This window comes from Equus asinus, chromosome 9, assembly GCF_041296235.1.
Source record: "Equus asinus isolate D_3611 breed Donkey chromosome 9, EquAss-T2T_v2, whole genome shotgun sequence".
NCBI lineage: Eukaryota > Metazoa > Chordata > Mammalia > Perissodactyla > Equidae > Equus > Equus asinus.
Genome location: NC_091798.1, coordinates 5,704,452 through 5,730,813, shown reverse-complemented (window position 1 = coordinate 5,730,813; position 26,362 = coordinate 5,704,452). Strand labels below are relative to the sequence as shown.

Sequence of the window (26,362 nt, the reverse complement as noted above, 5' to 3'; positions counted from 1 at the left end):
CTCGCTCGAAGCACTAAGAGGAGCTCTGAGACACCAGGTTTGCTCCGACAAAGGAAATCGTGCATGGGAAGGGGGTGGGGGAGCTCTGGAGTGGCAAGTACGGGATTATTAGAAAGAAGGCAGGGGTCACCCCGAGAAGGCCCCCAGCCCTGCCTCGCGGGCAGGGCTGGGCTTGTCCCTAGAGATCTGTGTGTGTTGCGGTGCCTGCTCTCAGCCTCACTCACCTTGCCAGGTGCACACATGGTCCCGTCCAGGGGAGGCCCCTTCTTGGTCTTGCAAAAGTAAGGGTTATCAGGGTGGCTGCACCACAGCTGCTTGCAGGGGTCGAAGGTCCGGAACTGGAAGAGAGCACCAGCAGCTTGCCAGGCCACTTCCAAATGCAGGGACGCTCGTGGGGTGCCACGTGTCCCCAGGAGCTGCCCCAACTCCAGCCACCTCCGAGGAAGCCAGCCAGGCCCAGGGCAGGCTCCCCTCCCCAGCCCTGCAGGTGCCCACTCCTGCACCCACCGTGGTGCACATCAAGCAGCCCAGGCCCCACCCTCCCCCCAGCCCTGCAGGTGCCGGCTCCTGTGACTCCTGCACTCACCGCAGTGCACATCATGTAGCCCAGGCCAAAGTCGAAGCGGCACTGCTCGTTCATGGAGTAGTGCAGCCCGGGCAGCTGGGGCAGCACCGGCCAGTCATGGGCAAAGGGGTCGTCTCGCAGGCAGTCATAGGAGCTGTGAAGGGACATATGGGCCATCCAGCCCACGAGGCAGCTGAGGCCCCTACTGGAGCCGCGGTGGAGGGCCTTGCCTGCACACCCCAGCTCTCAGCTGTGCTGCCTCAGTTTCAACAGCATCTCTTTTTCTCGGTAAGCTACCCAGGACCTGGTTTGCCTAGATTCCGGGACCCCAGACATTCATTAAAGGTGAGGCTGCCATGACCACTTCCTGCTCAAGGCTGGGCCCCCCAACAACAGACTCTCCCCCCCACACACACCCCGACGTGCACTGCTCTCTCCCTCTCCCTCCCCTGGGCCTCAGGCTGGAAGAATGGAGGTATGAGGGCTCAGGCGTGGCCCAGGCACAGCAGGGACACGCACCTCCCCGAGCTGAGCCCCAGGCTGCGGGGTCGTCCTCAGGGGATGGGGGTGGTACTCACTGCAGGTAGCGGCTCAGCTCCTGCTGGCTGCAGCGGGACCAGTGGAAGCGGTGGAAGGCTGCCTGCACCAGGGGCGCCATGATGCTTCCCAACCGCACCTCGTCGCCACAGCGGTTGCCCTGCCCGTCATGCTCCATGCCCAGCCTGTGTGGGGAGCCAGAGCAGCCTCACTGGACCCTCACCTAGCCCCACTGACCTGTCGGCTCCACCCTACCCACACGCTGGGAGGGCACCCCAACCTCCCCGAGCTGGCTTCCCTCGACCTTAGCTGTTCTGGTCCACGTGGAGCCAGGTGGTCCGGCTTTTCCACCAGCCAGATTCTTAAGCAGGGGGCACTCTGGGAAGATGGTGTCCAGCGGTGGCCCCCTCGGTATTCTGTCCCTAAGGTGGGGTGCTGCCCCAGGTCTCTGGCTGCCCTCTCCACACAGACCCAGCGGCCCTGCGAGGTTTCTCACAAAGGTTGTCCAGGCCTAAGATTCAGGTGGTGCCTGGGTGGTGCGCACCGGGCAGAGTCGTGGCTTCCCCACCTCCGGCTCTCTTATCCTGGGCATGCCTCCCTCAGAGCCTCAGCTACTCATCTGTAAATGCAGTAAGGAGCTCCCGCCCAGGGGCTTGAGTGGCATACGTATGGAAGGCCCCAGTACCTGCTCAGCCCTCTGGAACTTTCTCCCTGTGATTTGTTCCCTTGGCAGAAAGAGGGCGGAGGGCTACCCTGTTCAGTGCTAGGAGGACAGGACAGCATCTCCCATTTTCATACAGAGCATGTCCCTCTCAGGGCACAGAGGAGAAGTGGGGCCCCACTGAGCCCCGACCTTCCTCAGACAACAAAGACAGCAAGGCCACTTACACGTGGCCAGTCTCGTGGGCCACCACGAAGGCCGAGGAGAAGCCATCCTCGTGGTTTAGGGTGCAGCTGCGGACGGGGTGGCACATCCCAGTGACAGGAGCATAGCCTGGGAGGAGACAAAGGGCAGCTCTAGCTCCAGGCCCAGAGCCCTGCCAGGGGTGGCTCCAGGCCCCACCAAAGCCCAACTCAGGGGACCCTGGCCAAATGCCCCCCACCACCCCCAAACAAGTAGAGTCAATTGCCCCCGGCTGGCACAGCTCAGGGGACATTGCCCAGGCAGCAAGCCTCAGCTCTGCCTATCAGTGTCCACACTGCAGCTGGCATCAGTTTCCCAAATCCAGATCTCACCTGCTAGGACTTTCTGCCACCTGGCAGCCTCCCGCCTGCCATCCTCTTCCGCGCCACGCACCACGTCCCCCTTCACTGAGTGACCTGCAGGCCCCTGGGCAGCATGCTGCCTCCATACCTCCTCCCTCTCCTGTGGGTGCCCTGGCCCCTCATCAGCCTGGCATCACACCCGGGAGCCCACCCCTTCAGGAGGGCCTTCCCTGAGTCCCTTGGGGTTTCCCTGTGAGACCCTAGCTAGACCCATTTCTGTGTCACGCAGAAGGCTGCAGTGAGGGCTGGCCCCGAAGCTGTCCAAAGGCAGAGCTGAGCGCAGAGAGCCAACATGCCACACTGCCCTGCTGCGTCCACGCAGAGTGGACCAGCCGAGGGGACTGGGGGCAGGCCAGCCCAAGACGACAAGGCCCAAGGAGCTCTTAGCCGGCAAACTCTGAGCTCCAGCCAAGAAGATTCTGAGCCACATTCCTGCTTCTCCTCAGGAAGGACCCGAGAACCTAGGACGGTGTCCCCAGAAGCAGAGGTGGGAAGGGGGAGTGGGAAGGGGTGGTTCAGCAGGCCGCATCCCTCTGACACAAGATGCCCAATGACCCTCCTGTCAACCCCTCCCTGGCAACTGGCTTCTGAAGAGCCACTGGATTCACAACTAAAAGTGAGGAGATGCGGTGGGTTTTGCCAGCCCAGTCACATTGTGTGGCCCAAGGGAGTAGCTGGAAAATGGAGGCTGACAGGGAACAGGGGCAGGGCTGAGGAAGGAGCCAGAACAGTCCAAGCAGGGGTGAGAAGGCCTGCAGGTGGCGGGGTGAGCAACAGCGCTCCCCGGGGCTCAGCTGAGCTTCATCACAGGGTTCTTCAGATGTCCCCAGGGCAGCCTTCCCACAGTCGGGGACATGGAGGGTGGTGGTGGGCATGACACCCAGACCCCACCTAAAACTGAGGAAAACCAGAGAAGGGGGCCTGCCGCCAGCGCTTGGACGAGATAAAGACGTGCGTACACTGCTGGGCGTGACACAGAGCTGGGACACCTGGGTCCTGGAGGCCCGCCAGCGAGGAGCCCCGACTCCTGGGACCCTGAGCAGCCTCACCCCTCTCAAGCCCCACCAGTGGATGCTGAGGCAATCTGTTCAAAGAGAAAAGTTGAGCAGTGTGACCCTGGGGTGCTGGGTTTAGACCTGTCTGTAGACGCACAGTATCTAACGAGTGTCTTTTTCCCTGGGAATAAACAGGAATATCTGAATCTTTTGTTTTATTCGCTCTGCAGATTCTGAGATGATTGTGCTTGAATCAGTGCGCCAGAGCGAAACTTGGAGATGTGCCATGTCCTCTGCACCGAGGCCGGGGTGTGGACACTGGCCTCAGGGCAGGCCCTTCTCCTTCATGCCTCGGAGGGCTACGCCGGCCTTTACCACCCGAAGATCTGACAAAGTATCTTTATTTTCTTATTTGTAACCTTCCCTCCTACTCAGTTTTGTTGTTCTCTCTCTCTGGAAATCTTATTAGATAGATATTGCCCCTTCTGTGCTAAGCCTGTCTCCTAACTTTTGTCTCATATTTTAATATTTTTGGATGCCCTGGACATTTTATTTTAGCTTTTGAATTTTCTATTTTACCCCTCACATCTTTAATTTCATAAAAACCCTTTGCTGTTCTCTAATTCTTCTTAGCAATGTTTTCTAGTTTATAGAAGTATTTCTCAAACAGTCTGGGAATATTAGTTTATAAAAAGTTCTTTTCTATTCTCTAAATTATCTCTGTTTTCTTTGGAGTCAGTTTTCCAATTTTGTTTTGCATCTTTTTTATTCTATAAGTTTTTTTTTTTTTTAACGTCTGGTAATCGTTGGCTGTCCTTTCACAGTTTTCAATGAAGGATGAGGTCACTTACTATGAAAGTTGCGTGTCCCCAGGAGCAGTTCTGCTCGGGTTAGAGCTCTCGCTGGGACAACACGCAGAGGGCTGCACTGCTGGAAAGGCGGCTTGAAGGGGAGCAAGCAGGCACTAACACCAACTGGGAGCCTCACTCTCTGCTCAGTCGGGTGGGAGTCATGGTCTCGGCGCCCACCCGCGCCCCCTTGTGGTGACGATCAGCGTGGTGAAGAGGGCAACTACGGTGCCACAGCAACAGAAACCGATCTTAGCTCTGTGTTGTACAAATATGGGCGAGCAGCCAGCAGAGAAAAGTGAAGGTTGAGAGAGTGGAGTAAGATGCAGAGCAGTGCATATAACAATTCATAGAAGAAACTGGTGGAAGGAATGAGCATATATTTCATACAAATATACTTATTTTTACAAAAAGGGTCACTGGAATGATCAACCAGAAACTAATAAAAATGACTGCCTGTAGAGGATAGGGTGGGTGAAATGGGTCCACTCCTCTGAGTGGATCCATATTTTTATATGGTTTTTTAAAGCTCTTTCTTTGGAAGTATAATACACATCCATGAAAGTGCACAAGTCAGGATACAAGAAGTGAATTACCACAAGGTGATCACACCCGGGAAGCCACCCGTCCAGTCAAGAAATAAACCACATCAGTGCTGCAGAAGCCCCTTCTTGCTGCTTCCAACCGTGACTCCCTGCCTCTGCTCCACCCTCTTGACTTTAACACCACAGATTAGTTTTGCCCACGTTCAAAGTTGAGATAAATGGAATCCTAAGTATATATTCTTCTCTGTCTGGCTTCTTTCACTCAGCCCTCGACGTGTGAGACCCATCCGTGGGGTGGCGTGTGGTTCTAGACCTTTTCACTGCTGTAGGAACATATCACATTTCTTTATCCACTCTCCTGCTGACGGACTGAAGTTGTTCCCTGTTCAGGAGTGGTTGCACACGATGCTGCCACGAAAGCTCCTGCACAATCTTTGGGTGCACGGGTGCCTGCGTGTGGTGGGTGCCTGTCTAGGAGTGTGGCTGCCAGGTAGGTGTATGTTCGGCTTTAAGAGATACTGCCAAACAGTTGGCCAAAGTACTTGTACCAATTTATAGTCCTGCCAGCAGAGCATGAGAATAACATAGCCCCATCCTCACCAACAGGTGGCATTTCCAGTCTTTTTAAATTTTAGCCATTCTATTAGGTGTGTCTTGGTATCTCGTTGTGGGTTTCATGGCATTTCCCTAATGTCTGCTGGGTTGAGCTCCTGTTCATACATTCATCAGTCATTTATGCTCTATTAAGACCTGATAAAGTCTCTTGCCCATCAATCTACTGGCTTGTTTTCTTATTACTAACTATTATTGACTTGTCAGAGTTCATATATTTTAAATATACGTTCTTTATTAGATACATGTATTATGAATATTTTTCCCCAATGGATTAATGGTGGCTTTAATGAACAAAAGTTTTTAGTATTAATGTAGTACTATTCATCTTTTCCATTGTGGTTAGTGATTTTTATCTCTTTTTTAAAAGAAATCTTCTCTTGCTCCAAGAATATGGAGATATTCTCCTACATTATTTTTCCTAAGTTTTATTATTTTGTTTTTCAAAGCTAGATCTAAAATCCACTAAGTTAAGATCCAAAACATCCACAAATATGATGTGTATATAGAGTAAAGTAGGAGTGTCAGGCTTCATTTTTTCCACCAATTTGGATACTCAATGGACCCAACACCATCTGTTAAAAAACCATCTTTCCCCTCCACTCTGCAAGAAATCAAGTGTTCGTGCAGAGGTTCAGTTCTGGACTCTGCATTCTGTTCCTGTGATACAGATAGATTTGTCAATCCTTGCATCAAAATTATACTCTTCACCTATCATATTTTTATAAGTATGGAATACTTTGATCATCTTCTTCCATTGTTCTTGGTTATTCTTGACCCACTGCACTTCCATACAAACATTAGAATCAATTTGTCAATATCCTCAGACTACTGTGCCGGAGCTGTGCTTGCACGGGGGTGCCCTGGGGAGCACTGGAGAGTGCTTGCATTGGCTCTGCACGTCCACTTGGAGAACACTGCTGTCTCAGTGTGCAGGAGGGAGACTCCCTTGCCACCAGCATGGCAGAGTCCTCCATTGGTTGAGCCTTTTACAGTTTCTGTAAACATGTCTTACAGTTTTCTAGTCTGGGTCTTGGATATATTTCGTTAGACTTATTCCTAGGTATTTGCTGTTTTTTATTCTATTGTAACTGGTACTAGTTTTTAAAATTTAATTTGTTGTTAGAATATAGAAATTCAATTGATTTTTTCATATTGACATTATATCCAGCAAATACCTAATAATTCTAATGATTTATGTGTAGATTCTTTTGAATTTTCTATGTACATAAGCATATCATCTTCAAATGGGAGTTTGATTTTTTACTTTCTGATTCTTATATTTTTATTTTTTCTTGTCTTATTTCACTGGCTGGGACCTCCACAGCAATGTTGACGAGAAGTGGTGATGGGGGCATTCTTGACCCATTTTCAGTCTAGAGGAAATGCTTTCAACATTTCACCATTATATATGATGTTTGTCATAGTTTTTCTGGGGGGTAAATATCCATTACCACATTAATAAAGTTCTTCTATTCATAGTTCAATAAGACGTGATCATAAATGGATCTTGATTTTTGTCAAATATTTTTTCTGGATATTTTGAGATGATTATATAAATTTTTCTTCTTTATTCTGCTAATGTGGTGAATTTCAATGATTAATTTTCAAATGTTAAACCAACCTTGCATTCCTAGAATAAATTTGAATTCACTGTGATATAGTACCTTTTTTATATAGCACTGGATTTGATTTGCTAATATTTTGTTTGGGATTTTGTATCTAGATTCATGAGAGAGATTGGCCTATAATTTTGTTCTTGTAATGTCCTTCTCAGATTTTGGGTTCAGTGTTAGCAGGCCTCATAAAATTAGTTGGAAAAATGTTCCTTCTTTTTTCATTTTGCAGGAGTTTATATATGATTGGTATTATTCTTCTTTAAAAATTAGGAAGAATTCTTGGGTAAAGCTATCAAGTTCAGGAGTTTACTGTGAAAGAAAGCTTTTAATTATAAATTCAATATCTTTAACTGATATGAGACTATTCAGATTTTCCATTTTTTCTCAGACTTTGTTTGGTCAAGGAATCTGTACTTTTCATCTAAATTGACAAATTTTTTGACACAAAATACCTTCTCATTATCTTATTATTTTTTTAAAATAGGATTTGTAATGGTGTGCCTTTTATGTTCCCGATTTTAGTAAATTTGCATTTTCTTTCTTTTTTAAAACTATTATTGCTGGAGGCTTTTCCATTTTAATCTGTTTTTCAAAGAAGTAAATTTTGGTTTTGTTGATTTTCTCTACTGCACTGTTTTCCATTTTAACTCTTACTCTTATAATTTCTATCCTATTTTTGTTGAGTTTAGTTTGCTGTTCTTTTTCAAATTTCTTGAGATAGATATTTATATGATTGACTTTTAGCCTTTTTTTCCTAATAAATGCACTCTTAAGGCTATAAACATCAATCTAATCATTATGTTAGCCACATCCACAAGTTTTGATATGTCATATTGTCATTATCACTCAGTTTAAAAATCTCTTCTAATTTCTATCACTATTTCTTCTTTGAAGCACAGATTATTTATGACAGTATTGTTTAATTTCCAAACATTCATAACTTTTCAAGTTTTCCTTCTTTCCCAGTGTGATCAGGGAACACATTCTGTGTGATTTCGATCTTTTGCATTTTGTTGAGGTCTCTCTACGGTCCAGCACAGTCTCCTTTGCTCTATTTTCAGGTCATATGCGTGAAGAGTGTGTATCCTCCAGCTGTTTGGTGTAGTATTACATATACATCAACTAGATCCCGTTGCTTAATTCAAATCTTCTGTGTCTTTACCAGTGTTCTTCTTACCTGTTGTTCTCTCAGTTACTAAGAAGAGTATGTTAAAATTCTCAACTATGATTGTAGGCTTGTCAATTTCTTCTTTCAGATCTGTCAGTTTTATATAGTTTGAATTTTTTTTTTCTTTTTGAGGAAGATTAGCCCTGAGCTAACATCTGCTGCCAATCCTCCTCTTTTTGCTGAGGAAGACTGGCCCTGAGCTAACATCCATGCCCATCTCCCTCTACTTTATATGTGGGACACCTGCCACAGCATGGCTTGACAAGCAGTGCCATGTCTGCACCTGGGATCCAAACGGGTGAACCCTGGGCCAATGAAGCGGAATGTGCGAACTTATCTGCTGTGCCACTGGGCCGGCCCCTAGTTTGAATTTTTAAGTAAAATCTCTAAACTTCTAAAGGTTGAAAACTTATTCGAATTTGTTTTTTAAAAACTATGAAAGGCGAACAGCTCTGAAACCAGCCTTAGATCCCATCATTCTCTGGGCTGGCAGCCCCAACTCTCTTCATTTCACCCCCTCATCTTTGTTGTCCCCCTGGGGGATGCAGTTTCCTGGGGGGCCTGGCACAGGCTCTGATGGTTTTGGAGAGCCAGGAGGTTCCTAGCAGTTACCCAGCCCTTCACTCGGCCAAGGCGGCCACAGCCCCTCTCTGCCCTGACATACTCCCTCCCGGGCCAAGGTTGCTAGGGGCCCTCACAGGCCAGGGGCTCATGCCCAGCTCCCTCCTCTGTGCGTCTGCGGGGGCCAGGCTCACCTTGCATGCCCGAAGGCCCGAAGTCCTGCCGTGTGAGGAAGATGGCGTGATCGTGGTACTCATCGTGGCCTGTGTCTGGCTTCTGCTGGAGGTAGGCCCAGCGGCAGACATTCTCTAGGCTCTGAGAGGGGTTCCCAATCTCAATGAGGCTCATGGACTGCAGGGGGCAGGAGAGACGGGAGAGGGTTAGCGTCTGGTGGAGCAGATGGGAGTTGAGCAGGCAATAGTGTTCACAGACCCTGTCTACTGGGGACCTGGTCCAGGTGGCACAGAGCCCAGTCCATCTTAGGACCCACCTCCCACTTGGCTCCATTTCCCAGTCACATGCACCTGCAAGAGTTTCCACACAAAGTCACTGCACAGTTTCTGGTGAGATGTGGAAGCAAATCTCTGAAGCCATCTAAGGCTTCAAATAGTCCATTAACCCCACCCCGTTTCCAGGGGTCCTTGCATTCTATTAGGCACCTATTCTGTGCAGGCCCTGGACAGGAGGCAAGAGCAACGTGGATGTCACCCTGAAGAGCTCATGGTTCTGGCAGGGTCCAGGGACAGGAGACAGAAATCCCAACATAGTGTGTGAGCCCAGAGAAGGGGGAGATAACCCTGTGTTTTCCCCGTTTGAAGGTATTTACAGAAAACAACGCAATGGGGGGAAAAGCTGCAGCAGATATAGCAAAGGAGCCACACACAGCAGGAACAGAGAGTGAATTCCCACAGGAGCCATGGCTAGGAGGCCTCAGGAGCAGTCATGCACCATTTTGTGCTGAGATGCAAACCTTGCAGCCACACTGGCACGCTCTGCACTATGGCATCGGCATCCACGCTCTCATTCAGTCCTCACAACCACCCTGAGGGGGAACTGAGGCTGCAAGAAGTCAAGTCATTTGCCCCATGTCGCACAGCTAGGAAGCAGAGTTGAGATCTGAACCCAGGAAGTCTGAAACCAAAGTCTATATTCAACCCCCTGCCTGCTGAACTGCCTCCCCAAGTAAAACATACACCAGACTGTCTCAAAAGCGAGGCTCCAACAGGTGGCCCACTTCCCTTTTCTCTCATACCACTGGCTTCTGCTCTCACCTCGTACTCCCACCACCAAAGTAATTCCCTGCAAGCAAAGAGTCCTGGGCATGTTCTTTTCCTCCCTAAGGACCCGTCTGTCCATAGAGTAGAGACATGCATCCCTTGGCATAGATGTGTGCAGGTGTTCTGTTTCTTCTCTTGCATAAACACATTCATCAAGCAGAGCCCCATATTTCTCCCTGAGTGTATAAGTAGCGGAGAGTGGATATAAGGCATTGTTAGGAATCCGGGCTACTCCAGAAGAAGGAAGAGCGATTCAAGGCCAAGGAGGGCTGCTCGTTGCCAGGGGTCTTGTGTGTTAACCAAGTCAGTGACATTCAAGATGGCAGACCAGTTCCCATTCCAAGCACAGAGCCAAGCACTCCTGGGAGATGAGATTACTCATTATAACAAGACGTACTGAGTCCTAACAAAGTACATCAGAGACTGGAGTGAGAGGTCTGGGGACCAGGACCTGCTGGACACTGGCATAGAGATGGACAGCCCAGACGAAGCTGGAGGAGGGGAAGGGCACTCGTGTCAGGGCCAGAGAGCAGGAGTTAGGCCGTGGGGTTGGGGACGGAGCTAAAGGCAGGAGCCAGGCTGGAACAGGCAGGCTGTGGGCCAGAGAGAGGCACCAGTGCCCAGGGGGTGGGCTGGCGGGAAGTGCTGGGGGGCGTTGCAAACCCAAATGCCACCCAGGCAAGGCAAGTGATGCAAACCAGTGAGTCAGGTTGGTTGTAAGAAAAATAAGTCTCTCCTTTATCTTTCCAGGTTAGAAGGAGTAAGGATCCAGGGCAATATTTCCCTATTATGATAAAGAAAGTGGGGGCCAATAAGGAGTGGCGAGGACTGTAGCAAACCCAGGAGCCTGCACACCGCTGAAGGGGAGATGACACAGCGCCAGCCCACCGCTGTCAAGAACAGAGGCCGGAATTGCCAGATTGGACTTCTCAGGCCAATCTTTAAATCTGGATTTTACGTTACCTCACAGTAAATGTTGACTCAAATTAAATAAGTTATGTGGACAAAACAAAACACCTCCCCCAGCTGGCTGGGTGGAGAACCCTGGATAAAGGCCCCAGGCAGACAGCCCCTCCCCGGTGTCCTTCCTGGACTCACACCATGAGGGCCTCCCGGAGACGCGGCTCCTATGTTCCCAGCCCCCCTCCCCCAGCCAAAGTGACCGTGCTGCCGTGGCAGGATAATTTATTGAAATATTGATTTGTGTTTTGTTCTTGCTGCGTCTTTCCTTCACTCATGCCAAGAAGGCAGCCTGCCACTTGCATTCCCCAGCCCGCCGGGGTTTTGTGCTGCGGCATCCGGAGCAGAAGCTGTCTGGGACCCCCTTCTGGCTTCAGGGTTCTGAAGAGACTCCCCGAGGGGAGGAGCAGAGAGAAGGGTAGGGGGGGCTGCCCCTGGGACGAGTTTGCCCTGGGGAGACAGATCTCTGAAAACAGCCCGCATGGCCCTAGGAGCCTGCTGTCTGGACCATGGACACCCCAGAGGTCGAGGAGGAGGAGGATGTCAGCCTTCGGGCATTCAAGATGGGGGAGCTGTTTGTATTTCCTATTTCTCTGCCCATGTCCCAGTTTTCTCAAGGTTCTGGTCCATCTCAGATGGACACAAAGGAACCAAGGGCCGGGTCCCTGTCCTTGCTGGGTCTAGAGTATGCAGGAGGGTGTGGGGTGCCCAGGGGCCACTCTACGACCTGACATCGACATTGTGCCTTGTGGCAGGCACACAGCCCACGTACATTTTAGAAAGAGGCCTCTGCGTCAGTGAGGAGGGAGGGGGGACAAAATGGGGACAGTGTGGCCACTGAGATGGATGGGGGCATGGCTGTGCAACGTCAGCAGAGTCAGGACAACAAGGCCGAAGGAGACGCACAAGAGAGGAGGCCAGGCTGGCCGGTGAGGGAGGAGGGACCGAATGAGGAGGATGGGGGGAGAGCCACAAACTCGCAGGGGAAGCTGGGGTCCACAATGCCAAGGGACAGACAGTAGAGGGATCGCCCTTGGGGGTCCAGCTTGCTCGTTTGGAAAGACCTTGGCAGTTTTACTTTGGGGAGCTCTGCCACTCCCCGGGTGCAGCCCGTGGGTGAACAGTCCAGGGGCTCTGTCTGCCCCCGTGCAGGGCCGGCCTGGGACCAAGTCAGGCCGCTGAAGCAGAGGTTCAAAAGGACTGAAAACTGGCTGAAGCAGCTTGCCTGGCACAGTCCCCCAAACAACCATCCACCAACTCCTGCCTCCCGCATGGCAGGCCCAGCCTTCCCTCGACCTCCTCCTCCCACTTCCTGAGAGCCTCGGGCCTTCCCATGGGTCCAGGGGCCTCGACGGCTTCTCGCAGACAGGGAGGTCCAGGCAGAGGGCCCAGCAGGGAGTCTGGGCGGCGCACGTGGGTCGCTTGGGCTCCAGCGGGACCTCTGGCCCGCCCTCCTCCCACTCAGCTGCCACCCCGCCCACATCCACGCAGCCCTCAGATGGGCCCCGCCACGCCGAGCCCCTGCCACGCATGACAGCGCGTGAGCTGGGGCCGTCCTCCGACAGAAGAGGAGACGTCTATCTCTCCTCCAGAAGTGATGGAGGCGCGGCCGAGGGGTGCCTGCTTGCTTAGGAAAGGTTCTCACACCGGCTCCCTGTGGCCGTCTACCCTCCTCCCGCCCGAAGGCGTCTGTCTCCTGGCTGCCTCCGCGGCTCTGCGCTGGCCCCTCTAGAGAAGCCTTGTACGACTACACCTGTTCTCGTCCGTGCTGGGCTGGGAAACATGCCGGAGCCGGGGGCCCATGGGGTTCCAGGGAGCAGCACGCCGGGTTTAGCAAGGGGGGCCACGGAAGCAGCCTTGGACCTCACAGCCGGCAGCCGCTCCCAGAGGGCGCCAGGGCCCGGCTGGGCAGAGGAACAGCGGGGGGCCGTGGGCGGCGCTGCTTTTCCAGGGGACGGAGCGTTCCCGCACCCTGGGGCTGGGTGGTAGCCGTGGGGTGCCCGTGTCCAGGCTCCCTCTGAGCCGGTCACTGGGCTCGGGGTTTACACGTATTGTTTAATTTAAGCTGCTCTAAGATATAGGTGCTGTTGTTATCCTATTTTCCGGATAAGGAACCACATCTCAGACAACTGAAGTAACTCGCCCCAAGTTCCACCGCTAGAAAGAGGTGGAGATGGGCCTGGAAGTCAGGCAGCGCCCCAGGCGTCCTCTTCGCCGCCTTCCGGAGGGACGGGAAAGGAAGGGCAGGGGCCCGCGGCGGCCACCAGGTGGCGCTGCTGCCGCATGAACGGCAGCGCCGGGGCCGGGCCGGGCCGGGCCAGGCGGGACGTCCCATCCGGGGCCTGCGTCTCTGAGCCAGAGGGCACCGGACAGAGTGGACTGCGCTGGCCACAGACAGCCTCGGGTCCTACCCTAAATAAGTCAATTAAGACCTACACAAAAGTTCTGTTCCAATCATTGCTCTGTGACATCTCCATTGTTTGCTCTTGAATGGGCTGAATTATTTATACTCTTCCCTCCTTCAGTCAAGGAGACAGGAAGAAAACAGACGGGCAGTGGGGAGGCCGCTCTCCCCAGAACTGCACCCAGCGTGGTCATGGGTGGCTCTGTGGGCACAGCTGCACGGCAGGGAGCCCCCCAGACCCCAAACTCTGTGCAGCAGCTCAGCAGGGCACGGGCAGGTGACAGATAGGGCTCACCTGGGCAACAGGAGGGCCCTGGGGTTGGAGGCCTGCTCATCTCTCATCTGCTCCATGTTCTTGACAAGTTCCCTCACTGTCCTGAGCTCCCCATGTGCAAAATGGGCACAATTGCAGCACGAAGCTGGGAGCAGGGCCTCCATTCAGCGCCCACAAACATTCCTGGTCATTGCCACGGTCACAGCAAGATGATAAAGATGTCAATATGATGCTAGTCCCTGGGGGAGCTGGCCCACCCACAGCTCTGGTGGCTCAAGTCCCTGGGATTTGGCTTCAGCCCACCAAAGCTTTCTCAACTGTTTCCACTGTCCCCAGAGGGACTCCTGCTTCAGACCACCCTCCCAAACAAGCAGGAAACCAGACAGCTGTCCCAGGGGCCCAGGACTGTGCAAGGGCAGGTTGCACCGGTTGAGGTGAGCAGAGCGTTCTCTCCTCAACCTCAGCACCACTGACATTTGGTGCCAGGTGTTCTCTGTTGTGGGGCCGTCCTGTGCACTGCAGTATGTTAAGAGCATCCTGGCTTCTACCTGCTAGATGCCAGGAACAGTCCCTGGGGGCAGAGTGGCAAAATCACCCTCCACGGGGGGCCACTGGAGTAGGGAATGCCCGAGGGGGACAAGGGGCAGGGTGCCTGGAGCTCATGCTCCCCAGCCTTTGGAGTGTCTAGCCCCTCCTTTGCAGAGCAAAGTGCTCACCACTGGGTCACCTCTTGGAGCCAACGTCCTCACTGTCAGGTGAGGGTGACAACACGACTGCCCCATGGAGCTGCTGTGCGAGAGAAGTCACCTAAGTCTGAAGCCAGGGTCTGACCCTAGGGGGCACCGCAGGCGGTAACTGGCACAAACTCCCTCGTTCCTGCTGTCATTGCTAGTGTGTGCTCATCTGACCAGGGACACTGAGGCTCAGCGATGGTAAATGACTTGCTGAAGGTCCCACAAGGGTCAACAGGGCCAGAACTAACTCTGTGTCCCCCTGGCTGGGTGCAGCATGCGCTCCCTTAAAGCTGGAGGTCTTCTCTCTGCAGCTCTGGCATGCAAGGCAGTGCAGAGCTCAGATCCCCTCATGAGGGGCAGCTTGGAATCGCAACATGAGAGAGGCCAGAAGGCGAGCTCCCATATCACTAAGGCATGTTCCAGACATCCTCCCAAAGGCTGGGAAGCTATTTCCAGAGAAAGCCAAGCTGCCAGCACAGGATTCTCAGCATGAGTCTTCCCAGGCTCAGCCACAGTAGGCCTGGAGGGAGGCAGCAAGCAGGCTTCCCAGGGCAGGGCCTGGCCCCAGTCGTGTCCCATCGCAGGGACAGCTCCCTGGTCTCCCTGGAGTCTGGGTCCCAACCCCCAACCTAATCGGGACAGGCATTATCTGGCCCGCAGTCATCAGGGTCCCCTCCTGAGCCAGCCCTGTACCTGGGGTGCTCTGAATCTCCTGTGCTGCCCTTCACACCGATAGGAAGGCTGAGGTCTGGAGGCGGTGGGTGATGGCCCAGGACACGGAGGAAGAGGCGGTGGCACTGCCCATGGACACGGAGCCCTCGCCCCCGGCCTCTCCTCTCTGCCTTCCACTAGGAGACCCACAGTCAGAATTGTTCAGACCTTTCCTCTCCAATGCTGAAGAACCCCTGCGAGCCTCCCACACTGTCTCTGACCTGGCCATTCATGACAAGACACCTTATGTTCTTCTCTGACTGTCCCCAAGTCTCTGATCTCCATGTGCTTTGATTTTCATCATCCTAGGAAATATTTAAAATGAGAACAGCTCAGTAGCTTTGGTGCTTCTCAAAAAATCAATTGAAAAGCCAGTTGCTATGCAACCCTCAAGTGTTCTGCTCCCTGGCTGATGGCATATTGTATAAAATAAGATAATCTCTTTTCTTCTGCTGTTTTTTTTTAAAGAAATGGAGAAAAACCTTGTTTTAGGAAAAACTTGAGATAACTCAGAGGCTTCTCATAAGCTGGAAGATAAACATGTCATTTGCACAAGTGCCACCAACTTCATCTCCCAGAGCCTGGCAGGGCCTGGGGACAGGCTCGGGGACTGAGGGCCGGGGCCTGGTCTATTTCCATCTTAATGTGGAATGACTAACAGGGTCTGATACCTGAGCCATTTTCTTCCCCATGTCTGGGTCTTGGCCTCACAGCCTCCCAGAGTCCACCTGGACCTCAGGGGACCCAACCCAGGCCCCTCTCCTGGATGGGGTCCTGGCTTCAGTCCCCTTGGTTTTGCCACACCTGAATCCTTCCGGGGACGGGGCCCTCACTCCTCGACAGGAAACACTGTTCCTTGAAGGAGACAGTTCAGAATTCATCTTCACTGTGAGCCAAACTCTATCCCAGACCCCTATCTGGAACCCCCACGGTGGCTTTTCCTTGAGGGAGCAGAGCTCATCCCCGAGGACCTGAGTGCCAGGCCCCTCGGCCCCCAGGTCCTGGCTAGGCAGTCACCCACCTGCCACACCACCCAGGGCACCCCCTTTGTTCTAGTTCCTTCATGGTGCTCGCCACTCTGCAATCGTCTTGTCACGTGTGCCTTCACGGGGAGCGTGTGCCCCACTCCCAGAGAGCCAGCCGGCCCCGGGATCCATAGGGGTGTGGCCTGGAGTGCCTGCTCAGGACGCATCTCCTCCAGCCTCCCACAAGGTCCCCAGAGACCTGACAACAGGGCCCCACCCCCCAGGCTGGCAGAGGGGAGGCTGTGACCGGTGGACACAAAACGTCACTGCCCACGAGGTAAGCACAGAAAGGAGAACCTTTCTAAGCATGTGACAGAGTGACTTTATGTCTGCGGAATTTAATAGCACAAAGTCAGGACTGGCATTTTGTATGTCTTGGTTTTTGTCACATTTCCCATTTCTAATAATCCCCTTTAAATGTATCTTACAGAAATATTGATCAGTGACAGGCCCTTCGCATGATGCATGCCCTGTGTCGGGCTCAGCACCCTTGGCCCCGGCAGCCGCTCCCCACGATTGTCACTTTCCTGTGTTGCCTGACCACTCCAGGCCGGTGGGACGGGCCCTTCTCTCCCACAGACACTCCTCCCCAGCCCTGCGGCCCACGATGGCGCTTGCTTAAGTCAACCAGGGCCCACGCTGGGCACACCGTGCTGTCCCTGGGCTCCTAATGCTCTGTGCAGAGGACAGGCGTGCATCCCAGAGACACCGGACCAGCAGCTGGGGCCCAGTCCCTCCATGTCTGGACATGTGTCCGGTGCCCGCCCTCCTGGGTGCTGCTGGCCAGTCTCGACCTCCAACTCTCCTGTTCCCACCTGCACTTCTGCAGCATGTCCTCTCTGGGGAAATCGAGGCTCACACCTCACTTCAGTTTCCCTCACAATCTGGCAACTCAGGAAAGGAGGACTGAGCATCGGGGAGGCCCTGGACTTCCTGGAATCCCCTGGACACAGAGACCCCGATGGAGGCCAGCCTCCCCCAGGAACCCTTACCACAGCCCCACTGGGCCCGACCTGGGCCCCCAGGCTTCTAGGGGCAGGCGGGTGGGCAGGAGAAGGTGGGCAGAGCAGGGGGCAAGCTTTGCTACAGGAGCCTGGTCGTCCAGGCTGGATCCCCAGGGCCACTAGAGGGGCAGGCAGCCTGCGGCCAGTCTGTGGAGCCCTGGGCTGGGGATCAGCTCTGAAAGCAGGCCTCTGCTTCCCAGGCCCCCCTTCCAGTCCCTGCACCATTGTGGATTCACAATCCCCCTCCCTGTGGAAGTCAGGCAGGTGAGGGGATGTCGGTCCCCCTGTGCCCTCTCAGGTCTCACTCACTGGGCCTGGTCTTGCTGAAGCGGCCCCACTGCCTAGGGTGGGCTCGGGCTGCCTGCCTTGTTGGCTGTAGGCTCCAGGCAGCCCCAAGGCCTACACACATCCCCATACTGTTCCCGGCAGGAATAGGTGGCAGCCTGACCACGGAGTCCACGCCCACTCCCCTTACTGCCCACTCTGCCTGTGGGGACGTGGGGGCACCAGCACGGCCCAAGGAAGGCAGAGCCCTTTCCATGAGGCGGTGCCTGAGGGGTGGGGGCCAGACCGCCAGGGCTGTGAGAGCGGGGCCTGCACACTGGGCGCTGCGGCTCCCCTGCTGGCAAGGCCATGCACCAGCGGTGGCCCGCGGCCTCGCTCGGGCCAGGACGGCTCACCCAAAGCTTCCCTGGGCCTGGGTGAGATGGTGAGACGGTGCCCACAGGCAGAAGGACACATACCCTCTCCAGTAGCCCCCAAGCCCCCACGCAGATGGGGGCCAAGCCAGAGCACGAATTCCCTGCCGCGTCCTCCTTCAAATCAGGAATAAAATGCTGGCCATGACAGAGCCCTGAGGCATGCCACTGAGACCTTCTCCATGGTGCTGGCCTTCAGTTAACAGGATTACTTGGACTCTACCATTTTTAAAAGCCTTTTTAAAAATGTCAGCTATGTTTTCATAATTAAAAATATACCATTTGGGTTATAAAAGAAACATGCTTATTGTGATAAATTAAGAAAATTTAGTAAAGAACAAAAAAGAAAATAAAAATCCATGGCCTACTGCCCAGAGATAAGCACATTCACATTTGCTGTATTCCTTCCAGTCCCTTCTGTATATGTATGCACACAAAATTGAGATCAGCCTGTAAATTTATATCCTTCTTTCAAAAAGCAAACAAACAGAAGCTGGCCCGGTGGCATAGTGGTTAAATTTGTGCACTCCACTTCAGCAACCTGGGGTCCGTGGGTCACATCCTGGGCAGAGACCTACACACTGGTCATCAAGCCACGCTGAGGCGGCGTCCCACGTACAAAACAGAGGAAGACTGGCACAGATGTTAGCTCAGGGACAATCTTCCCCACCAGAGAAAAACAGAGAGTGAAAAATAAAGCAAACAAAATAAACTTGACTTTATGGGGTAACCATTTCCCAATGTCCTTCAACACGCTTTGAAAGTGGGATTAATTGGCAGCCTCATATTCTGCCATATAGACAGATTATAATTTATTTAACTAGACCCCTGTTAGCAGGCAATTTAGATTGTTCCCACTCATTTATGCTTAGAAATAAGGTCATGACCTTTGTCTTGTTCCTAAAACTTCGCCCACAGCTCTGACAATTGCTTTGGGAAAGAGTCATAGAAATGTGTGACCGGGGCAAACAAGAGGCAGCTTGCTCAGAGCAGATATAAACACTGTCCCAATCCTTCTAGAAACACGGACACATTTACACTCCTGCCAGGAGACTGCACCGCTCCATTCACCCAAACCAGCAGCGCGTCCCTCTTCTTAATCTTAACACAGCTGATGCTTTAAAAATGGCAAACTATTTTAGTCCTTTGATTAATAGTAAAATAAATATTTTCCCCACTTTTTGGCCATTTGTATTTTTTCTTCTGCTGTTTATTCCCATTGCCAATTCTGTTCTTCCTATGACTTATAAGAGCTCTTCATAGGTTAGGGGATCTTTGCCATACTGCTAATGTCTTTCTGACTTGTGGTTTGCCTTTTAGTTGTTTTTTGACAGAAGTTTTATATTTTAAGTATTCAAATATATCTATCTTCCCCTTTACAATCCTTCTTTTGTATTGATTCTTAGGAAGCCCTGACAACCAATATGTTCTTGATTTGTATGGTTTAAATAGTTAATGTTTTATTGGCCTATAATTATCATATGATATATTTAATTTACTATGTATGAAATTTATATTTATCTTGTATTAATTTATAATGCCTAATAACCATTCCATTTATATTTATCACGTGTTAAGTAATCTATATGAGGGATGTTTTCAGAGCTATACGTTATTCAATTGATCTGTTAATACTTATGCAAATACAGTATGATTTTCATTATTTTTGCTTTACAAGATGTCTGAAGCAAATTCCTTGTTATTTACTTGGCTTTCAAGGCTTTCCCAGGCATTCTTGACTGTTTATGCTTCTAGCTGAATCTTAGAATCATCTCATCAAATGTCCGGTTATTAATGTGGGAAAAATCACCATCCCTCCCACACCCAGCCTTCCTGGAAGGAACAGCGTATGGTCTCTTTGTTTATTTTTTTTTCCTCTCATTAACAACGAGGGATTTTCTTGTCAGGGCTTATATCTGTCTTGTCAGAACTATTCCAGGTAGTTTAGATTTTTGGTTACTGTTGTAAAGGGAACTTTTCTTTCCCTGTTATCCCTACTCCCAGGGCATTGTAGGTTCACAGGAATTATTGATTTTTGTATAATTATCTTATATTTGGTCATGTCACTAAACTCCTTTATTAACTCTAAAAGTTTACAATGGATTCTTTTGGGTTTTTAGGCACATAATTATCAGCAAACAATTATAATTTTATCTCTTTTTTCCAATATTGGTTTCATGTCATATGACATTGTCTAGAATTTTCAGAACCTCAGTAACAAACTTATGTGTCTCCCTTTTTTTTTTTTGTGAGGAAGATTGTTGCTGAGCTAACATCTGTGGCAATCTTTCTCTATTTTATGTGGGATGCCGCCACAGCATGGCCTGATGAGCAGTGCTAGGTCCATGCCCAGGATCCAAACCTGCAAACCCTGGGCTGGCGAAGTGGAGCGGGTGAACTTAACTGCTGCGCCACCAGGCCGGCCCCGGTGTGTCTCTTTCTTGTTGGCAATTTTGCTGTAACTGCTTCAGCGAGGGCAGTGTTCTCCGAAGCCTGCTCTGCAGAGTGCCGATTACGTGAGGAGAAGGGCTCCGCTGAGAAACAGGTCTGAGAAGCCCTGTGTGCTGATCCATCCCTTGGAGGGTCACCATGCCGTTTCCACAGCGAAGCCTCGAGAAACTCTGCTGCCAGGAATACTTTGACAAGCATTTCCTAGATTGATTTGACCATGGAACCCCTCTGTTTTCCTGTGTAAACATCTATGAACATCCTAAGAATTAGCTATGCGGGACACTTTAGGAACATGTGCTTCTCTTTCTACTTTTAAATAAAATTTTGGTTGTCATGTTACCATCTGTTACTAGTGTTCACAGATTTTTATAAACCAGGAGCTGCCCTCTCGGCTCCTATGGAGCCCATCATGCCCCTTGCCCTGATGGTGCCTTCAGCGTCAGGGGCTCCTGGGCTCTTTCTCAGATTCCCCCAACTCAGCACGCTTCCCTGTGCACCCCCACACCTGTCTTTGCTAACAAGGTCCGTCTCTTCTCTCCAGGCTCCACACTCCCAAGCCAGCCCCTCCCTGGCTATCTCCACCGGGATGGACGGCACCAGGCACCTCAAGCGCAACACATCTCAATTGAACTCATCGCCTTTCTCCTCCAAGTGCTGCTTCTCCTCTGCTGTTCTCCATCCCCGGGGGTCAGCATCACCATCTGCCTGCTGCCCAAGGCAGAGTCTCAGTGTATCTCCACCTCCACCCACACAGCGCCCACGCCCTCCTGACCTGCCTTCCTAAACTTCTCTTTCCTCTGTCTTCCCTTCTCCACCCCTGTGGCCATGATCCCAGGACAGTCCACCATTGTCTTCCCTTCGATGGCACCCACACCCTCCTAAGCCACAGCTCCCACCACCCGTTCTGCACACAGGAGCCCCCTTCTCAGACATGCAAATCAGATCATGTCATTCTCCTGCTTGAAACTGACGTCCTGAGAAAACCAAACCCCTTGGCAGGACATGCAAGGCCCTCATGTTCTGCTTCTGGCTTCGTCAACAATGTCCATCCTGGCATTCTTCCCTCTAGTCAGACTCAGCTGCGCTCTGTTCCTCCAACTCACCCTGCTCTCTCTCCCTTTCCAGCCTTTGAATCCCAAACATCTCCATGCTGGTACTTCCCTCTTTCACTCCCTTCCTGTGGCTGAAAAGTCACTCCACCAGTCGCCTGCCCCACTTTTCCCCATCGAGCCCCTGAGCCCCTTTCTGCACCTCTGTTCTAGAAGCAGCCGTTGAGGTCAGGGCCCATGTCAGTGACCCAGAACAGCACTCGGCACACAGAAGCCCTTCAAAAAGTATTTGTTAGACGACAAGGTTTGTCATTAGGCAAACTGACATGATGAATTATATGAACAGACTCCTTGATATTGACCAATTGCTATATCCTAGAATAAACCTTATTTTATCGTGGTGGGAGTTTCTCATATGCAATACTGAATCAAATTCTTAATGCCTCAGGATGTTTACACCTAGTTCTGGAAGTGAGACAGGTCTGTACTGTACTTTGTCTTGGACATGCTACTTTTGGCAGCTTTGAGTGTAGGAATCACATTGACTATAAAAATAAATTGGGTGGATTTCAGAATACATATATTTACATATTCTGAAACAGTTTATACAGTATTGTATTATCCTTGCTCAATAATTCCTTGCACATGAATAAGAGTGCTGGCAAAAATAGATTATCTGACTCCCTATTTAGAGTTCTTTTCAAGATAATCTTGAAAACGGTGAAGACCTTGAGTTCCCACCATGGTTATGGGACTTATTATGGCGTCCTCTACATTTTTTGGAGAGAGCTTTGAAATATTGCCATTTCCCAGGAAATCCTTGATCTCCCAGGATCTCCACATCCCTGAGTCAGAGATCCTCACATTCTCACCTTCCGGTTTTGACTCTCTTCTGCAAATGTTGGACTGTGACCGCACATTCCTTCTCCCTGCCTGCAGCAGTTAAGGAAAAAGATCAAGTAGAAATGCCTTTGGGTTAAAATAAATGAGGCTTTGTTCCATCGAATAATCAATACTGGGAAGGAGATAGACTCTCTTTAGGCCAAATAAGAGCCAAAGCTTTGCCAGCACTGGTAAGCAATTAACCGTGTACAATTTCCAAATTTTCTCTTTAATCAATATGGGGGCAATCAGGGGAAAACGCAAGCTGCCATCCAGCACCCAGACCAATTGGCGTTTCTTCTCCCCTTTCTTCCCTAAGACCTGAAGTTTCCCATTTCCCCTTGCCAGAGGTAGAAAGAAAGACAGGGATATAACTATGCCCATCTCTCATGATAAAGGCCTGAAAATTCAGATATGGGAGGGTCCTCATGGAGGGGCCCCAGGCCCAGAATGGAAGGGCTGGAAGGACCCTGCCTAGGGAGGGGGCAGAAAGTGGGGAGAAAGGGAACATGTTGATAGCCACTCCACTGGGGACAGAGGAAAGTCCTATGGAACATTCCAAGGACCCCTGCCTGTGAATGGAGGCTGGAACTGGATTGCTGCCTGCCCCAGCCTTCCCTCCCCTGGGTCTGTGTGGTCTAGAGGCCACGTGGGACAAAGGACTCCATGAGCCTCTTGCCGCTCTCCCAGTCAGTTCACCTACAGGGGAAGGCATGCACATCCTCTCCTCCACTGGTCACCACTGGGTGTCCGTGCAACAGGATGGGGAGAAGGCTCAAGGGGAGATCTCCCAACGGCTGTCCCGAGTTCCTACTCCTCTGCAGGGATTATACATAGGCACCCTTTCTAATCTTTGGTTTGAGATCCCACTCTGTGTTTCTAGATTAAATATGCCAGAGATTTGCTTTTCCAAAGGCTCTCTTGATTGATTCTATTACTCCTTTCTACTTTCTCATTGATTGATTTCTGCTTTTTCTGAACTACTTACTTAGTTTTGCTTTCCTTAGGTTTCTAGTTTGGGGTTATTGTTGACATTTGTTCTAACTTATTGAGTTGGATGCAGGGTTAACATGTTTTCATTCTTCTTGTGTGACCTTGGAAAGCACCTGTGAATTTGCCTCTGAATACAGCTTTGGCCACACCCCATAGGTTTTGATCTGTAGTGATCTTGTTTTCATTAGTTTTCCAAATAGCCTGCAACTGCAGCTCTAATATTCTCCTTCCTAGGAGATTTTTCTTTTTTTAATTTTCAAAGGAATTGGATTTTTTCAGTTTATACATCTTTCTCCTCCTCCTACTTTTGGGGCACTGAGTCAAGAATCTAGCCTGAATACTTTTTGCTGTATAAAATTCACTGAAATTTTCTTCATGACCTAAAGTATTTTTGCAATTTTTAAGTGTTCTATGATTCCTCAAAAAGAAGGCATATCTTTCTGTAGGGCAAGGAAAAAGTAATATAACTACTAATTTAACTTTATTCATTATATTCTTCGAAGTTTCTACACCTCTTAAAATGTAATCTGTTAAAGGTCTTGAAAAGGGTATGAAAGACTCCTGCAGTTAGGTTTTTGTCAATTTCTCATCTGTTCTGATGGTCTGCTTAGGCATATTTTATGTTCTCTGTGGGGTGCATAAAGGACCACAACTGATGTGCTTGCTGTGGTCACTTCTGTCACTTTAGAGTGACCTGCTTCCCAAGGGAAGGAGAGTGGGCTCAAGGTCCACTGTTCCTGAAATTTGTCTTGCCAGATGAGTCCTTCATTTCCCTTTTCATACTGTGGGCTTCGTAAGTTGTGTGCAGTTTGATTTTATTTTTTGAGACTGAGACTCCCTGTCTTTGAATAAAGGAGTTAACTCTTCACATAATTACCACACCTGATACACCTGATCTTATTGTAATTTGATTTTCTATACACCAAGTGAGGTCAGACCACAGACTCTAGAATTTGGCTGCCAGGGTGAGAAGCCCAACTCCCAAGGAGCCAACTGACCACTCACCTGGCATGCCACTGAAGCATGTTAAGCCTCTGCATCCTTATCTGTGAAGTGAGGATCCTTATCTGTGAAGTGAGGATTGTCACAGCTCTGCCTCCCCGTCTATCCCTGGATTAAGTGGGCTCATGCATGTAAAGTGCTGCCATGCTGCCTGGCACCACCGGGCCCCTTCCCTTCTCACTGTCTCCCATTGTGGGGCACCCTTCATCTTCCCTTCTCAGGTCACTGCCTCTGGGGGCTTCCTGCCCTGCTACATAGACCTGTGAACAGTGCTAGGAAAGATGGTTCCAGGCTTACAGTGAGAGGAGGAAGGGAGGGCAAGAGAGCCCAGTCAGGGCAGAGGCTGCGCGCATGAGAAGAGGACACGGGTTGAAGACCTGGGCAGGGGTTGAAGCAAGGGGTGTGCTAATGACACGTTTCTGCTTTGACATCTGGGGCCTGCTGACCGTGGAGGGACTCACCAGATAGTCACCACTCACGAGGGAGTGTGCTTTCAAATGCAAACCACTCAATCCAGAGCCCACCCGCACTACCTCCTGTAGGGGCGCCCCCACCCTGGGCGCTGCCCCCCGCCCTAATCACCCAGGGCCAGGTACCAGACAACCAGGGACAGCCCTGTGTCCCAGAGCCCACAGAAATTATTCAAACCAGACAATCCTAAGCCTGCTTACTCTGCCTCACCGGGTCCCTCCTGCGGAAACCACAATAAAGCTCTTGCCTGGTACCCCCTCCTTCTGCCTCCGGACCCACCCAGTGCTGCCCCCTGTGGCCCTGCATGGTGGGATCTGGCAGTCACAAACCATCTCTTCCACGGCAGCCACCTCCTGATCTGTTAGCCTCACCACACGAATAACAACAAAACGTACATTTTAAAGCAGGGAGTGAGGGAGCAGGAAAATGGGGGTGGCTCCTAAGTTTCTAGTTGCTTAGAGGAACCACAAGGCGGCTGGGGAGAGGCAGGGGGTTTTGCAGGCACAAACCCTTTCAAAGGAGGCCCGTGCCCCCCCGGAGAGCCCCGTTCGTCCCAGGGTGGGTGCAGGCGCTGGTGCGTCAGGAAGGCACCGGCCCGCGGCGTGCACTCACCTTCCCGTGGCTCAGCAGGATTATCCGCACCAGCACGACATTGATGTGGGCCCCCAGGGAGTCGTCATGATAGATTTCGTTCACCTGAAAAACAACCAGGGAGGAGTCAGCAGGAATCTTAGGCCCAAGGACCAGCCCTGGTTTTGCAAATGGCGTCACCACCCAACCAGCCCCCAGGCAGATATCTGGGACCCCCAATTCCTTCCTCTTTCCCATACTTTACACCCAGGCATCACCATCAACTTTGAATCCATCCCTTCCTTTCCCTCTGCACCCCCTCCTGCAGCCATCACCCCTGCCTGTGTTACTGCAACCCGCTCCTCAGTGGTCCCCCTGCCAACACAGGCAGTCTCCACCTGGAGCCTGACCTTGGATGGAGACATTGACCTCTAATTCACTCTAGCCTCTGAATGCACGTCGTATTTCCTTCAAGAGTGAACATGGCGACAAACCCCAGCGGCTTGGACAGCCCCGCGGAAATCTCTCCACAGCTGCTGCAGGTGGCTGTGAAATGTTATCTATGCTCCTCACTCCCAGGAGAAGGGGTCATTTTAGACCCACCACCAGGTCTGATTTCTCACGTGTGAATCAAGAGCAGATATTAGTCTGTCACAAAGGTGCTCGCGTGTTCTGTTCTGATAACTGTAAAAATAACCTTTGTATTTTGATTAGTCTTTTATTCTCATGTATTTTATTTGTTGTATTTAAAAACATTTTCTGAGCAGGTGCTTATGGGCTTCACCAGATATCAAAAGGGTCCACAGCAAAAAGTTGTGAGGAGCCCCCACTCTCCCCGGCATAGCTGGCATGACCTTCCAGAACCCTTGGCCATGTTACCCTGGGCTTCATGCTGACAGAGCCTTCCTTGCCCTTGACCCCAGCCCCACACACTCTCAGGACCCTACGTGAATGGATCCTTGCTTCCACCAGCTTCGTTGGTGAGCAAACCCTACTCCTCCTGGAGGCTCAGCCTTGTGGCCACTTCCTCCTGGAAGGGCCTCCCCAGGTGTGATTTGCTCTTCAGTGAGCCCCAGTGTCCATAACTTCTTGAGCTCTCTGTGTTCCCTCTGGACTGTAAGCTGCACAGTTACCTGAATTT

At 51.2% G+C, this 26,362-nt stretch overlaps 1 protein-coding gene across 2 annotated transcripts in view; it reads right to left on the bottom strand.

The window, feature by feature from the left end:
• Positions 1-26,362, bottom strand: part of ADAMTS2 (ADAM metallopeptidase with thrombospondin type 1 motif 2) — a 216,608-nt gene that overhangs the window by 44,559 nt on the left and 145,687 nt on the right. For both annotated transcript variants that reach the window (XM_070516920.1, XM_044777535.2), the window contains exons 5-10: positions 25,264-25,347; positions 8,911-9,067; positions 1,991-2,096; positions 1,144-1,287; positions 587-719; positions 225-338 (exon numbers count right to left, since the gene is read on the bottom strand). In XM_070516920.1, coding sequence (XP_070373021.1) covers positions 225-338; positions 587-719; positions 1,144-1,287; positions 1,991-2,096; positions 8,911-9,067; positions 25,264-25,347 — 738 coding nt within the window. The remainder of the gene's footprint in view (positions 1-224; positions 339-586; positions 720-1,143; positions 1,288-1,990; positions 2,097-8,910; positions 9,068-25,263; positions 25,348-26,362) is intronic.